Source organism: Stegastes partitus, unplaced genomic scaffold (assembly GCF_000690725.1).
Source record: "Stegastes partitus isolate 25-593 unplaced genomic scaffold, Stegastes_partitus-1.0.2 Scaffold591, whole genome shotgun sequence".
Classification (NCBI taxonomy): Eukaryota; Metazoa; Chordata; class Actinopteri; family Pomacentridae; genus Stegastes; species Stegastes partitus.
In genome coordinates this window covers 59,279-74,550 of record NW_007578322.1, presented here as the reverse complement: position 1 = coordinate 74,550, position 15,272 = coordinate 59,279, and the positions used below count along the sequence as shown (strand labels likewise).

Below are 15,272 nucleotides of genomic sequence, written 5' to 3'. Positions count from 1 at the left end.
CTTTCTGAGAGGCATGTGATGCTCAGAAAAACGTATTCACCATTTTACGGCCGTTTACTTCCCAGTGATTGTGTATATGCTGCACATTCCGGCGTCATTCCTGTGGGCTTAGTGCTCGCTCCATTCAGAAACAATATCTGATGTTATGAACACATAATTGTCTTGTCCTCAACAATAAGACGACCTACTTTTCAAGCCTAATCTCCAGAAGAGAAAAAAAAACATCCTATATTTGGGCTAGTGTGGTATTTCTGCCGACAGCAGTATCCCCGCCATGGTTATACCTCTGGCAGCGTTCTTTGAAAAGATGTTGTACTGAAAGAAACAGACAGATAACCTCAAGGCCAGCTTAGCATTGTGCACAAATATTTACATGTTTAGACTTTATCAGTATGGATGTGCCACACGTGGTTAGATTTTCTACAATTCAGCAGTTCATTTTGCTGAAAGTCCCTCACTCTGATAGGTTCGGCCTTGAGATCTGGCGTATCATGCAAGTGTTGATAAAAAAACGTAGGAGCAGTGGTTTGCATCGTTGTGGGGTAAAGAATGTCCTTGTTATTAATAAAATAAGTCCTTAACAATTCCACAGTGGGGAAGTTTGCAATGTAACAGCAGCAAATGGGAAAGTGCAAACATGTAAGGAACATCAGTAGAAAAATAAATACAAACAAAAAAATACACAAGTACTGGTTCTTCCTTATGTGGGTATTCAGATTGGAATTCCTTTGGAAGTGGAAAAAAACAATATCACACATATGAATGGTATCGCACGGACTCTTTAATGAGTAGGAATACTGATAAAGAAGTACTAGTATTGCACAGACTCGTCCGTGATTAGAAAAATACTGATACTGGACAGATATCAACACATTTTTCAACACATCTTTCAAATACAATCCAACTTTGCTGCGCCATGTTTGGTGTGATGCAGCTCAGGTTGTGTTCTAGCCACGTGCACAACAAGCACATTTTGAACTAGAGGATGTTGGATTTCAGATAGTCTGACTCACCACATGTGGACTTAGGTTAAGCCTGTCATTTCTGGTGTGCATTTCACACGGCTTTTTCCTTCCCTTCCACTTTCTCTCAGCTACAGGAAACAACAACGACAGAGCAGTAACTTTGATGCTAAAAATGGCAAGTTGAGTCTGCAATAAGGCAGGCTTAAAGGTGAATTAGTGTTTTCTCTCCTATAGCAGAATGACAGTGAGGTACAGCTGCACTATTCTCCAGCCCTGACGCAGCACTTTAAAGATACGTCTGGCTACGCTGCCGTTAAAATGAAGTCCCATCGATTCTTCTGTTACACACTTTCCCATCTGAGCATCTCAAATCGGTGCAAATAGCAAGGGGTGAAATGTTAGGAGGATGTGAGCGTCATTCGAGCCCAATTTAACTGCTGAAAAGGCAGCACAATATTCCATTCATAACCCGCATCACAAACCATCAGACTTTGTTGTTGGCCGTCATTTGGCATTTTGTTGTTTAGTTTGCTCGCTGCACATTAAGCTGTGTGTTCACTTGGCACGAACAGCTGTTTGGCGAGCCAATTTTAAACAAAACTACGGCCAAATGGCACAAATCAGGACTGTGTTGGTTGAGTTTTAGGGTTCGGCCTCTAGTGGAGGTGAGTTAAAATAGCGTGGGAGTGAAAGAGGTGAAACAGCTGAGAAGAATTGGTTAAAGAAGCACAGGCCCTAAACAATGCCATATTGTTGATATGCAGAAAGAGAAGATGGGATTTTGTCTTTGCCGCACCGCCTTACTCCCCCTTTGTGTCTGTGCGTACTTGTGTGTCCCAGCAGATGTTATGGAGGGGAAGAGCGCCATTCTGCTGGGCATGAGTCAGTGGAACTCAAATGACCTGGTGGAGCAGATCGAAACTCTGGGACACATGGAGGACCAGTCGCACGGTACGCTCTGAGCACACGCACATTTATATTCAGACACACAAACACAATGGGGTGTGTGTTTTTTTTGCTCGTACATCCATAGTGACGGTTTAAATTGCCTGCGATGATAGTGAGAGTTATCCACTGAGTGATGGTAATGTTTGGCCGCATCGTAAATGAACTGAAGCTTCTATTTAAAGCGACATTAAGTCATTTCATGCAGAAAGAGTAAAAACTGCCCTGATTTCATCTTATGGGTCGTAATGGATACGAAGAAATATCCGCTAACCTTAAACTGCATTAAGGCCGATAATGGCCCTCTAGGCAAACACCACAAGGGGTTCCATTAGTCTGTGTTTGGCACTCCAGTGTATCAGTGAGAAGACGAACAAAGCGGGAAATCCATAGATATGATTTTACAACTCTTGAAAGCTGTCAGTTAGTGGTATTTCTTAGTTACTTGCAAATTATTGTATTAGATTTGACAGCACAGTACAGTGATGTTGTTGCACTGCGTTGCAACAAACTATAAGCAACGATCTCCCTTTTTTCCTTGTTTTTTTTACCCCTTTTGTTTTTGCAAGAACCTCCCGCAGTGAGAGTGGTTTCAGGCTTGTGAAAACAATAAGATGACCGTGTGTTTTATTGTCAATCTGAAAAGAGCAACAGCACGAGCCTCTCAGTGGTGCTGTTTCATTGGTATTTCTGGACGTTTATGACTATACGTGACGGGTATGTCTAATATTTATGAGCCTTTTAAAGTCTGGTTCTGTCCACTGACTCCTCAGAAAAAATATCCATTTCTTAACCTGCTTAACATTCTTCACTTGTGGCTTGTTTACTTTTTGCCCTTTTGCCATCGGGCAGGTGGTGCACACTCAGTTTATGTGAGATTGTTTACAGGAAACATCTTATAGTTATACAAGAGCGAACAGGAGCTGTGACATAGGAGTAGAAATCCCATCATTTCGCCAATTTAATCACTTCGTTTAGTCGAAAGATTCCCAATCACTGACTATGTAGTTTGTTTTTTTCCCATAAGTTAAGTGGCTGCATCACTGCAATACACTTTAGTACCCAACACAGTCAGTGAATACATCACCACTCATCTGACCTGATGCTCAGCACTGAGTCAGACTTCTTCAGTTCGATAGCAGGTTCAGTCTTTTGCTCCTTCATGCTATCGTGTGCAAAACTAGCTTGTAAATAAGGTTAATAGCTCAGCAGCTTGTTATTTACTGCCACGTTACCAGATTATGTTCGTTTCAGTTTTGCAGTCTGAGTTAAAAAGGATAAAAACGGCCCCCTGTGTCAACTGGAGCTCCAGTGAAGACAAACTCAGTTGTTCACTCATAGGTTATCATTTATTCATACGCTAATCATCTATTGTTAATAAGTCACATATATTTCTCCATTTGCGGCGAAACAAAGTGCTTATGTATTTTCAGGTTAAAGCTTCCACTTTGTGTCTGTGTATTACATAAGTAGCATCAAAAATAGAGACCACAGGCCCTCATGAGGAATGTGGTTCCAGTCTGATGAAGCTCCCTGTGTGATGGTTAACGACATTACTGAACTCGGTATGCAGATTAAGGAGATTTATCATAAACAGTCTGTGTAATGAAAGGAGAAACCTGGCAAGGGAATCCTGAGAGGAGGGGCTGTGGCTGGTGTATGGCTTGGTAGGTGGCTGACTGACAGTTTCGGACGCAGCGAGTTCCAGATGAAGGAACAGTGAGCAGACGACGGAGACAAGAATTCACCCGAGGAAGCAGATTCTGCTCAGAGAGTTGGCCGATATTATCACAGGGGGCAAGCAGAACAGTTTAAGGAGGAGGAAAGTGACAAGCCGGGGTTCAGGCATCGCAGCAGGTGATCAGCGGGAGAGTCTCAGGCGAGTCAGGTGACAAGCGAGAGACGGAAAGGAGAAGCAGAAGGACTTAACAGCAAACCGCTGATTCCAAGACACCTGAGTGAACACATGGAACGCAAAGTTAGAGCTTCTGATGTGCTCAGACGAATTATAGGTTAGAATTAAAAGAGCCAGCTGGAAAAGAGTTTTGTGTTCACTGTCAATATAAAGTATGAAATAAGTGATGCCATAAGTATTCATCCCCTTCGAGTTACTATTTAGTAAATGCACTTTTTACCGTTATAGCAGTGAGCATACGTGGATGGGTCTCAATCAGCCGTGCACATCTGGACTCTCCAATTTTACCTATTTTTTCTTAGCAAAACTCTTTACGCTCTGTCAGGTTATTCTACAATGAGAGAACAGCCCTTTTCAAGTCTAGCCACAAATTCTCCGTTCGATTTATGTCTGACTACTCCAGAACATTTGATTTGTTGTCTCTGAAGCATTTCTGTGTTGCTTTGGCAGTATGCTTGATTGTCTTGCTGGAAAACAAAGCTTCCCCCAAGTTGCAGTTCTCTTGCAGACAGCATCAGGTTGTCCTCCAGGATTTCCCTATGTTGGGGTCACTTTACCCTCTGCCTTTACAAGCCTTCAAGGGGCTGTTGCTCAGAGGCATCCCCATGTCATGATGCTGCCGCCACCATGCTTCACAGTAGGGAGGATTTGTTTGTGATGAAGTGCAGTGTTTGGTGTCTGCAAAACATTGCATCCAGGCTAATGGCCAAAAAGCTCAATTTTGGTTACATCAGACCAATAAACCTTCTTTCAGTTGACTTTAAAGGCTCTTACATGCCTTCTGGTGAACGCTAATCGAGATTTATTGCAACCATTTTTCAACAGTGGCTTTCCCTTTGCACTCTCCTCTAAATCTTTGACTGGTGAAGAACAGGTAGCAGTTGCTGTATGTACAGTCTCTCCATCTCAGCTGCTGAAGCTTGTAACTCTTTCAGAGGAGTCATGGGTGTCTTGGTGGTCTTGGTCTCTTTCCACTACGGCCTGCTCGAGGCAGATTTACGCATGTGCCATGTTCCTTCCTTTTGTGAATGAAGGATTTAATTGCACCCCAAGGGAAATTCAGTGACTTGTAGATTTTCTTGTATTCATACCCTGACTAGTGCTTTTCAATAATCTTTTCATAGAGTTCCTTGAAGTGTTCTTTTGTCTTCATGGTGAAGGTTCAGCCAGCAGTGCTGACTCATCAGTGACTGGGCCTTCCGGATACAGGCATCTTTACACAACAATCACTTGAGACACATTACCTTCACTTAGATGATCTCCATTTGCCTGCACCTGTGTTGAATTAGATGACTGACTTTAAAGGGGGTGAATATTTATGCATTACCCATATTACATTTTATGTCTTTAAGTAATTGGCATGACATTGTAGAAATCAGTTCTCATTTTCACACCAAAGAATCTATTTAGGTAAATTCTTGTCAAATTAAATTGACCATGATTCAATTTTTAAAAGCAATAAAAGAAAAAAAAACTTCCAAAGAGGATAAATACTACATTTATGCACTGTGTGTGTTGCAGCCCTCATACGTCTCTTTATCCATATTGCAACAGATTCAAATTTACCAACAGCCAGCAAAGTGCTTGTTGTTTTTTCTAAGGTCATGAGAGTCGTAGCAGTTTTTCCATGACGCTCCACCGATAAAAGCTACTGACTTGGCTCTCAACAATGGTGATTCAGTTAAGTCGGTTCACTTTCAAAATTTGCCTGTGCATGTTTTATTCCCCATCGCTGTGACACTCAGTGTGGGCCGAGAAAACAAAACAATCAAGACCCTCCAGTGACCCTTTCACATTCCAGTGAGTTTTTGATACCACGTTGAAAAGGTTACTTAATCTCAGGGTTAAGGCTTCCACGGCTGAGAAAAACAACCTCCTCCTACGCAGCCCAGAGCATAATTTAAAGTGAAAAACACTGCCTGATCTTTGCTCGCGTAGGGCCGATATTTCATTATTGATCCCTTAGATGAGCACGAGCAAATGAAACTAGTAAGCAGAAGATAAACATTGGGGTTGCTGAGATGTGCCATCCAAAGGTGCAGCGCGTTTCAAGCTCCTTCATGTTCGATGATGCCTGAGGAAGAGCAGCGGGCTCGAAACATGAGCACGTCTGCGTTCATCCTCTGCTCCTTCTGCTCTTCAGTTTATTTATGCGCATCTAAAACACCAGTTAAAGCAAAAATTCAATCTTTGCAAGCAAAGCAGTCTCATGGTTTTTGTCCCATTTCTATTTAAGGCTGCCATCATATTTCAAACAAGAGCTGAGAAGACTACAAACAAGCTGAGCACAGATATGCCAGTTTTTTTGTTGTTTTGTTTTTGTTTTATTACATTTTGTGTCACTTCTTTCTTGTCCAATCCGTCCCCTAAAGGGAAGTGAGTTAATGAGAGAAAGAAATAAATATGGGAATATTTTCTGCCACGCTCAATAAACAGAATTTCCTTTGATTTCAGTTTTTTTCTTTTAACCTCCTTCCCTCTTTCATGTCTTCCCTTCCTCTGTGCTCTCACTTCAAGGTTCTGGGTATTAACACGGCCACTGCTGCTCTTTATTTTTGCCTCAGCCCCATACTGAAAGTCTTTTCTTGAACCTTTTCTCCGAGAATAAGCTTCTCACATCATCCAGTAAGTCAAAGAACGTCCACATTTGTTTCATTTTAGACACAATGAAAAAAAAAAAGATGCCGGGGACTGTACAGAGCAGGAGAAAAATGTCACACTCGCAGGAGGAATATCATATTTCAACAAGTTTTTGTATTAGACCTCAACGCAGACTTTAAATCAAGTGATTCTGCTGCCAAATTCTCCCTGTGAGAAAGTTATTTAATTACATCCATTTGTCAAAGTCTCCGGTGTGATTATCTAACCAGTGCAACTGAATTACATATTGCCCCGAGATTTAACGCCACAGTATTTTTTCAGACAATAAGAAAGGTTCCGTTTGTGCCTTCAATTGAAAAAAAAAATAAAAAATCACAAGTCAGTGCTGAGATTTATGCAGATCAGTGGTTTTTAATAGAACAATCCACAGTGGGGGATTTCAAGTGAGAGGAAATTCAAAAGGTGTCAGAAATACATTTCTAGTAAAGTTTATCAGTCTCCATTCGGAGTTTATATGTGAAGCTTTTAATTATAAACATATAATTCACATAAATAAAGACCCATGTATGAAATATGATATTGGAATTCCCTGTATTAGCTTTTCTTTGGTAATCAGGAAAGGATTAAAAAAAAAAAAGCTTCTCTATTGGACACAAAAACTGCAGAAAAAACACGACTAAAGCCCTGAATTAGATGGCAGCTTTGCTATTTTTAGGGCAAAATCACTGGTAACTACATCTTTTTTTTTATATTAAATGTTACATAAATTCCTCTGTCAGGCCTTTGCTGATAGCATGGCATTTGTTTTCGGTTTTGTTTACTGATAAATGGAGCGGCTCTCGTTGTAAAGGTCAGCTCTGAGGTTTGACAAACTGGAGTGGATGCTTTTAATCACTGCGGTTCAGTGGGAGTATAATCTGGTCCTGCAGAGATGAAAGAAGCCGCTCCTGCAGGGACGCTGTACCAAGTCATGTGGTGCTAACTGAAGGAGTGGGTACTCTGTGAATATTTTACTCTCCCCCACACATCCCATCAACAGGCCACTCACTAAACCAGTAATGACCTGTGAAGTGGTCCGCTGCAGCAATAGTCATTTATTATTGTAGTGCTCCACAGTAATGTGAACGGCAGCACTGTCTGTCAAAGTAAATTCCTATTTTTACTTTGATATGAACAACACATGAAGAGCTGTCATTTTTTTTGTTGGTTGTTTGATTTTGAAAAGCCCAAGTCAACAGTGAAATGATCGTGTTAAACAAGCATTAGTTGTGTTTCCGTGTCAAGGGAATCCGTAGAAATGGTGCCAACAAAAATGTAAAAAAGGAAATGAGGCTTGTTCCTTCAACACCCAAGGAGCAAATAAAGTAAGTAGTGCCATCAGAAGGTGCGGGTATGGACTGCATTCTGCAATATGAACAGAGCAGAAGAAGCTAAACAAAACAAACAAAAGAAACTAAGATCACAAAAGAACCTTGAGGAAGAAAACTAACAAAACGGTATCCATTAACGGAAGAAATATGTCTTCAGGTATTTTTTTATTCTTCAGGGTTAGGGTTCAGGTTAGGGAGCCAGTTTCAACTATTTTTTAAAGTAAAGGTAAAGACAGAAGAAGCAGAAAGGAGCTGATTAGTCATGTGGATTAAATGTTTGCTACGGCAGAACCTTTTTAAAAAAGGTTTTTCTATCTTCTATTAAATGCTTACCAGCAGGAAAAGATGCTGTTGTGTTGTTTTGAATTTGGCACTTTGATCAACCTTGTCTAATGAGATTGTTTAAAATGCGTGATGGGAACACAGTTACTGCCAAAGAAGACCCTAAATATACTGTTACCGTTTGTTTTGTACGTTGCAAAAAGCTAGTGTACTACTCGTGGTAATATTTAAGCCTTGTTTGACAAATGAAGCTATGTATTTGTGAGCTGATTTTTAATATTATTGTCTCAAGTATTACATAATGGCATTAGGGTTTGGGTAGACAGTCAGTGCAGGTTATTGAAGTCCAGCCCTGCCAGTGCCCAGTAGACATACTCATTGTGCACCCTTAGTGGAGGTGATCAATCTCAGCCTTCAAGGAGGCAACAGTTGCTTGTAACCGTGGTGGTAAACAAACATGGCGTCCATGCAGGAGCATGTGCCGCTGTGCTCCCTGCATTGTTGGCCTTAAAAGACACAAAGGAACACTGCAGATGCAATGTGTGATTTCTGAATCGCTTACAGAGGAGCGATGATTTAAATCATTGATCAGGAGAACTTGTTGTTTGGTGCTATAGTCAGTCAGCTGCGATGGTCAGCCTGCGATTCATGATTGCATCGCGGTAATGTTCAAGTGTCCCACTGCAGAATGTCACAACTTTTGAAATTAATGTAGCCTTTGTGTGAAGTGTCTGTTTGGAACCTGCTGATTTTGGTTGTTGACATTGCCGGCTTCATTCTGTACGACAGTAGTTTGGTACGATTTAAGGCTGCAAGAGTACGACTCATTGTAATCATCCTCCCTTGTCATCATCAGTAAGTGATTTTCAGGCCATGTGACAGATTTAGAAATAAGCTTTGAACAGTTTCACACTGACATCCAATCATTTTTTAAAAGTCAGTATGACTGTGAGGAAACAGTTGCCTATTTACACTCCTCATAGGGACATATTCAGCATTTTAGCTGCCAGCAGTGAAGGTGACCACAGAGAGTTGTTGATTGCACAGGACAGGAGGATTATATAGTCGATAGCTTCCAGCTGCCACGGCACTCTGTTACTGGAAATCTCTGAGCTCTTGCCTCATACATTTGAAGTCAAATCACAAAAAGAAAAGCTTTCTTTGCGCACCATTTCACCATTAATGGCAGAGTGTCTGGTGTTTGAGCTGTTACATTTGCAGTGCTTAGGAAGTTAAAGTGTTCTTTGGAAAAAAAAAATCCCTGCTATAGATGAGCAGGGATGTGTTGCTGTAAGTGCAGTATGTGATGTACAGTACATCCAGTCTGAAGAGACCTGAGGCTGGTGTGTGCATTGTGAGAGAGGCTGAACTGAAACATCATTTTGTAGCCACACAGTGTCTGTTCTCTAACTGTATGTGCCCCCGCTATCTTCAGGCAGACACCCACTGAGACTATCCCGCTTTATGTTTTATAATGCATGATAGCATCGTAGCAAATCTATGCAATACAAAGGGCAGCGCCGATTATATGTTCCGACAGTAATAAAATCAGTATGAGGCTGTGTCTCGGATGCAGCAGGTTTTTTTTCCATGTCACTCACACAACACAGCAGTAATTGTGTGTGTAATACCTCGTAAATTTGCTGTACAGAAAACACATTATAAAGCCATGAATGCTGCACTATGTTGTTTCTCTCAAGACCCCATGAGACAAATCGAAAATACACGACTTCTGGTCCAGAACACTGTTGAGAATTTGATTTGGACCGTCTAAGTATGTGTAATTATGTTCTCGCTCTCGTCCTCTGTCGGTCTCTCCTCCTTAAGTTGCAAAAAAAACACCCAAAATTAGCCGAAATAGAAACACTCCCCAACATGGTGCCGCATACAAATGTGCATATGCCTGCTGAGGCTCCGTGCTGTTTGATTGTTTACATCCTGCACTCGAGGGGCCGCAGGAATATTAAAGACATAAATTGAGCTTATAAAAACTGACCATAGCAACAAACAAGATGTCAAAGCAGCACAGTTAGATTCAAGTGTGTCAGTATAAGTGAATATGCTGGCCAGCAAGTAATACTGCAGTACAGAAAGGTATTTTTTTGTTTGTTTGTTTGCTTTTAACAATGTTGGTGCATTTTATTCCTTCATTAAATACTGTTAGAGGGAAGGTGAGAGATGCAATAAAGCTCCCAGAGCAGATTTACAGTGGACATTATGCTTCATGGCTCCCATGTTAACCCTTAAATTATGGAGTGCACCACAACACTGGTGTGTTTGGGAGTATTTACATATTACATATTGTAGTTTGTGCACAGGAGAGCCATGCCACATTGATTTACGTCACTGCAAAATGTCCTTTTCAGTGCATGCTGTAAACCTGCGTTAAGAGATTTCTTGGCCACCAGGTGGCAGCGCAACAGACTGCACACCCGCCGTTAAGACGCTTGTGTCATTAAGTTGATGCAATATCTGCAGACCCTGAGCAACACTGGCATTAGTTTCGGATTGTTTCTTGCCCCTTGATGAATGTAAATCAGATATTCAAACTCTTTTTAGCTCTGTTTTTGGTCTCCACCAGAAAACGTCTGTAATCTTATGAAACGTTTCCTTTTTATTTTATACATGTTTATCTGTAAAGTTTAAAATAAAACTACAGAAATAGTCTTGTCTGCTGTAAAATAACCTTGAAACTTTGGATCTATTAAATAGTTTTTGCATAAAACTACATATAAACGTTCATTTACTACTAAAATTAGCAGTTTATAGTTGTAATTGTAGGCTAAGTACTTGTTTAATAGAGGTGGTTTGACATTCAACATCAAATCCAATATTTTATAGCTTAGCATACTTTATAAACATTAAATACTTGTCAAATAAAAGATTTTTTTAAGAAATGTAAAGTTATTTTTAAAAACTCATATTGCTTTAACATTAATGTTAGACTCTGGTAATTACACATTTAATTACTAGTTTTAAAACAGTATTTTGACATTTAATTGGACAAGATTTTGCACCTGCAATTATAGTCTAAAACCCAAATAATAACACAAGTTTTCTGCAGTTTGGAATATTTGTATTGTAACTATATTTAATAGTGAATATATGGCTTTTATGCATGTAAATACCCTTCCTCAAACATTATCAAGACAACAAAATACACGTGAAAAAACACACCACGATGTTGGCTACCGCTGTCTGTTTGTTTGGTGTTCAGGATTGTGAATGTGTCTGTAAATGATGCTTAGAAAGAGTGGAGAGAATGAACCGAAGCAATAAAACCAAAACAATTGCTAAGATGACATTTGAAAAGTCCACAGCATTGAGGGGAACTTCAGAGTTGGGTATTATCTGAAAAATGATTACAAATCCGGCTTCACTCGAGCATCAGCGCACACTGTGGAGTAACAAGCCTCGACAAATGTGTCCAAGTTGTTGAAGATTGACCGCGATGTAATTATAACTTCTAATACCAGATAAATGAACCACGGCAGCCGCATTTGTTTAATCGGCTTGTTTCTTGTGATTTATCGTCAGTGGTTTACAACAAACGTGAGGTGTTGGTTGCTCTGAGAAAAACTAAAATCTCTCACCATCAGCAAACCTTTAAGCTGCAGCCGGACAACCGTCGGTCTGATCCGGTGTAACAGTTGAGCTGTGACATCCGCTATCCTTTGATCTCCATCTATTTCTGGCTCCTGAACAGCAGATCTGTCCCTCTGCTCTCAATTATACCTTCACCCTCTCTTATATTTCTCCTCTGACCGTTCATTCCCCCACATCAACTTCATCTTCTCCCTCTCTTCTATTTTCCCTACACGACTCCAACTACAAACTCCTCCCTCCCAGTAGAGGTGACTTACAGTGATGGAAACCAACACACAGGAACGCCCGGAGCACAACTGCCCCCTTATGTTCCACTGTACTACTCTTCTTCTTCTTCATCTCTGCTCGGTGACATTCTCTGATCCAGCACCAGCCACTGTGTCTTTCAAGCCGCCCGTCTGTTCACTATGCAAACACTGTTATCTCCATATTTATGCTGAGCTCTTTTCATCGCTCACCTTTTTTCCACTTCATTCACCCACTGCGGCTGTATAATACGGTCAGACCTGAAATAGCCACATTACATAACGGATTTTCTTCCTGAAATTTACGGACTCCTCTGAAAAACAAGAACTCCTGACTCCTTCTTGGCTGCGTCCTTGGTGTTTTGCTGCCAAGCTGGGATTGCATTAGCTGAAATGGCTTCGTCAGACAGTTAGCTGGAGATGACTAAGTGATAAACCCCGCCAAACAACCCGACACAGGCCGTTTTTTTCCCCCCTCTTCTTATTTTATGCAGCAACATATTATAGCATGAAAATATAATTCCACACAAAGTGACCTGGAGTGAAATATATTCAATGTGAGAATGATTTTTCATTTTCTGTGGGGCACCACGGCTTTCTTTTCTGCACGCCCCCCCGTAGCTCTATTTAGAAACACAGTGAGGGAGAGACAGAAAACATAAATTTAGGTTCTGACACTCATCTGTATTCTGCCCATGCATCCCCCCAAGTCAAGTCATTTTTAACACACGATGCTTGCATGAGCACCATCTCATTCCCACTTTAATTCCGTTTTAATTAATGTTTTTTTGTCTTTCTCTTGAAAAGACAAAAGCAGTTTTTCACCAGAAATACATTAACCGGCAACACACGAAAATAGATGCAGGGGTGAAATGAATATTAAAAGTGACTGACTTTAAGACCAAGCTAATGAGCCTCGTCTTTAATTGGCGCAGCCCTTTGGCTTGTTGTGCTTTTGTTGACAGAAGATCTTTTGTGTCTGTGTTTTTCTGTCTTGTCGGTGTCTATTTGTACTCGCACGCCTGTGAAAATTGTTTATCTGCAGGTGTGCGCTCACGTATGCGTGCAAGTCTGCATTTGTGTGCATGCGAGCACGCTCGTCTGACAGGATATGAAGCAAGAAATGCTGTGTGATCGCACATTGAGAACAGATAATCACACCCAAACAACACTGTCGCCGCCTGGAGCTCCACGGAGGGGAGGGAGGCGGGAGGGGGAGGAGGAGGAGGAGGAGGAGGAGGAGAGAGAGTGAGTGTATAAAATGGAAACGGAATAAACTCGTGCAGTTCGCCACACCTTTCAGCTCAACATAGATTTCCCCTGCTGATGGTTAACACAGAAACGCTGGTGGACTGCTGCTGTTTAGTGTTTATGTTCCACCTAAGTGGCATGTACAGTAGCTGCCATGGCGACAGAGTCAGCGTAGTACCACTCAGCTCCCCAACTTATTACACTAAATGACTGATTAATACTGTGTGTGTTTTGTTGCCCTCCCTCATGTTCCTGATTAATCAACAATAGAAGGGTGGCGCATATGTTTTATAGCAGGGGTGCCCAATCCTGGTCCTAGAGAGCCCCTATCCAGCCTGTTTTAGATGTTTCTCTCTTCCAACACACCTGATTCACATGATCAGGATCGTTATCAGGCTTCTGCAGAGCTTGATGATGAGCTGATCATTTGAATCAGGTGTGTTGGAAGAGGGAAACATCTAAAACATGCTGGATAGGGGCTCTCGAGGACCAGGATTGGACACCCCTGTTTTATAGACTCTTAAGTAAACTGATTAGCTTTCTTGCACCAGAATGTATGCACATCCCAAGAGCTGTCGTAAAAAAGCAACTAGACTTCTCTTTTTGGTATTTAATGAAGTTTCACCTCTCGTCATCAATAGTTGTGGGATGCCCCTTTAGCTTATCTGGAGCAGATTCCTCATATATGAGGTGTGTCAGAAAAGTTCCAGGACTGGTGTCACAAAAGATATATTTCAAACCCAAACTACAAACTACAAGTTTTCCCCTTCAGACGATCAACCAGCACGTCTAGACATTTGTTTGCTTCGTTCAGTGCATGAGAAGAGGCGAGAGTTGTGGCAGGACAAGTTGTGGCTGCTTCACCATGACAACGCGCCTGCTCACAATTCCCCGAGCATCCGACAGTTCCTGGCTGAGAGGAACATCCATTTTTTTCCTCTTCCCCAAGCTCAAGGGGGTCATCATGGCGACCCGTTTTGAAGACGTGGATGACATCAAGATGGCTGTGATGACGGAGCTGAGGAGGATCCTTCCAGGAATGCATGGTGATGTGGCAGAGAAGGCTGGGGAGTGAGTTAGACTTCAGGGGGATTACTTCAAAGGGGAAGACTTGTAGTTTGTAGTTTGGATTTGAAATATATCTTTTGTGACACCAGTCCTGAAACTTTTCTGACACACCTCATATACGTGTTATAGTCATTGATGCAGTATCCTGGGTTTGATTTCAGCTCGTAGTGATTTGCTGCATGTTGCCTCCCATCTCTGCTCTGTCACTATCACTAAAAAAATAATTATACCAATAGGTTTGTAATGTGTCACCAAGCTTAAGATGCACATATCCAGTTGTAAATAAACGTTTGTATACACTTGTAAAGATGCTTCAATCATTACATCATAGAAAACTAATGGCTATAGGAGTCATTGGAAGCTCAAGGCTGTCATGATAAACATGGTCTTTACATATTTAAGTGTATGTTCACAAGTGTAAGTACTGAAACACCACCAGAGTTCAACCACAAAAATGTCAGTTTTTTTTTGGTCAGTTGCTTTTATTGTTTCGTTGTCTGAAAGGAATTGTTGGAAATTGTTTTTCTTGCCAAGAATTATATATGATGATCAATATCGCTCTCATGAGAAGCTGCAGCAGCAGTGAGGTAACTGGCTCAGTTTATAGGAGGAAACAGGTAGCCTGATGTTTTTACTCTTTACATTTGGTCCTGAAGCCAATAAGCTTTTGCTACTTATTGAGACATTTTTTTAGACAAGAATGCAAATTTAGAATAATTCCCAACGATGTCTATCTGTCAAGAGAATCGATCCTAAAACAACTATTACTACAACTATTTATTTAATAAGGAGAGATCAAGCGAAGGTAAAAACAGAAAAGTTTATTGCAGAAACATGAATAGTTCACACCTATATAGCATCTTTTTACAATAGCTAGGTTCTTCAAAGTGCTTTACAGCGTGTTTCTCATTCAGCCATTCATACTCATACAACTGTGGTGGAGATGAAAAGGAGGACAGAGGATGTACGATCAACAGCCTGGAAGGAAGACTGACGGAATTACAATGAGTTTAAAGAATGGGGT

The 15,272-nt window shown here is 41.1% G+C and overlaps 1 protein-coding gene across 1 annotated transcript in view; it reads left to right on the top strand.

Moving 5' to 3' along the window:
* LOC103362648 (membrane-associated phosphatidylinositol transfer protein 3) overlaps nucleotides 1-15,272 on the top strand; it is a 108,449-nt gene that overhangs the window by 39,367 nt on the left and 53,810 nt on the right. Inside the window, exon 3 of the mRNA XM_008289056.1 lies at nucleotides 1,806-1,916. Coding sequence (XP_008287278.1) covers nucleotides 1,806-1,916 — 111 coding nt within the window. The remainder of the gene's footprint in view (nucleotides 1-1,805; nucleotides 1,917-15,272) is intronic.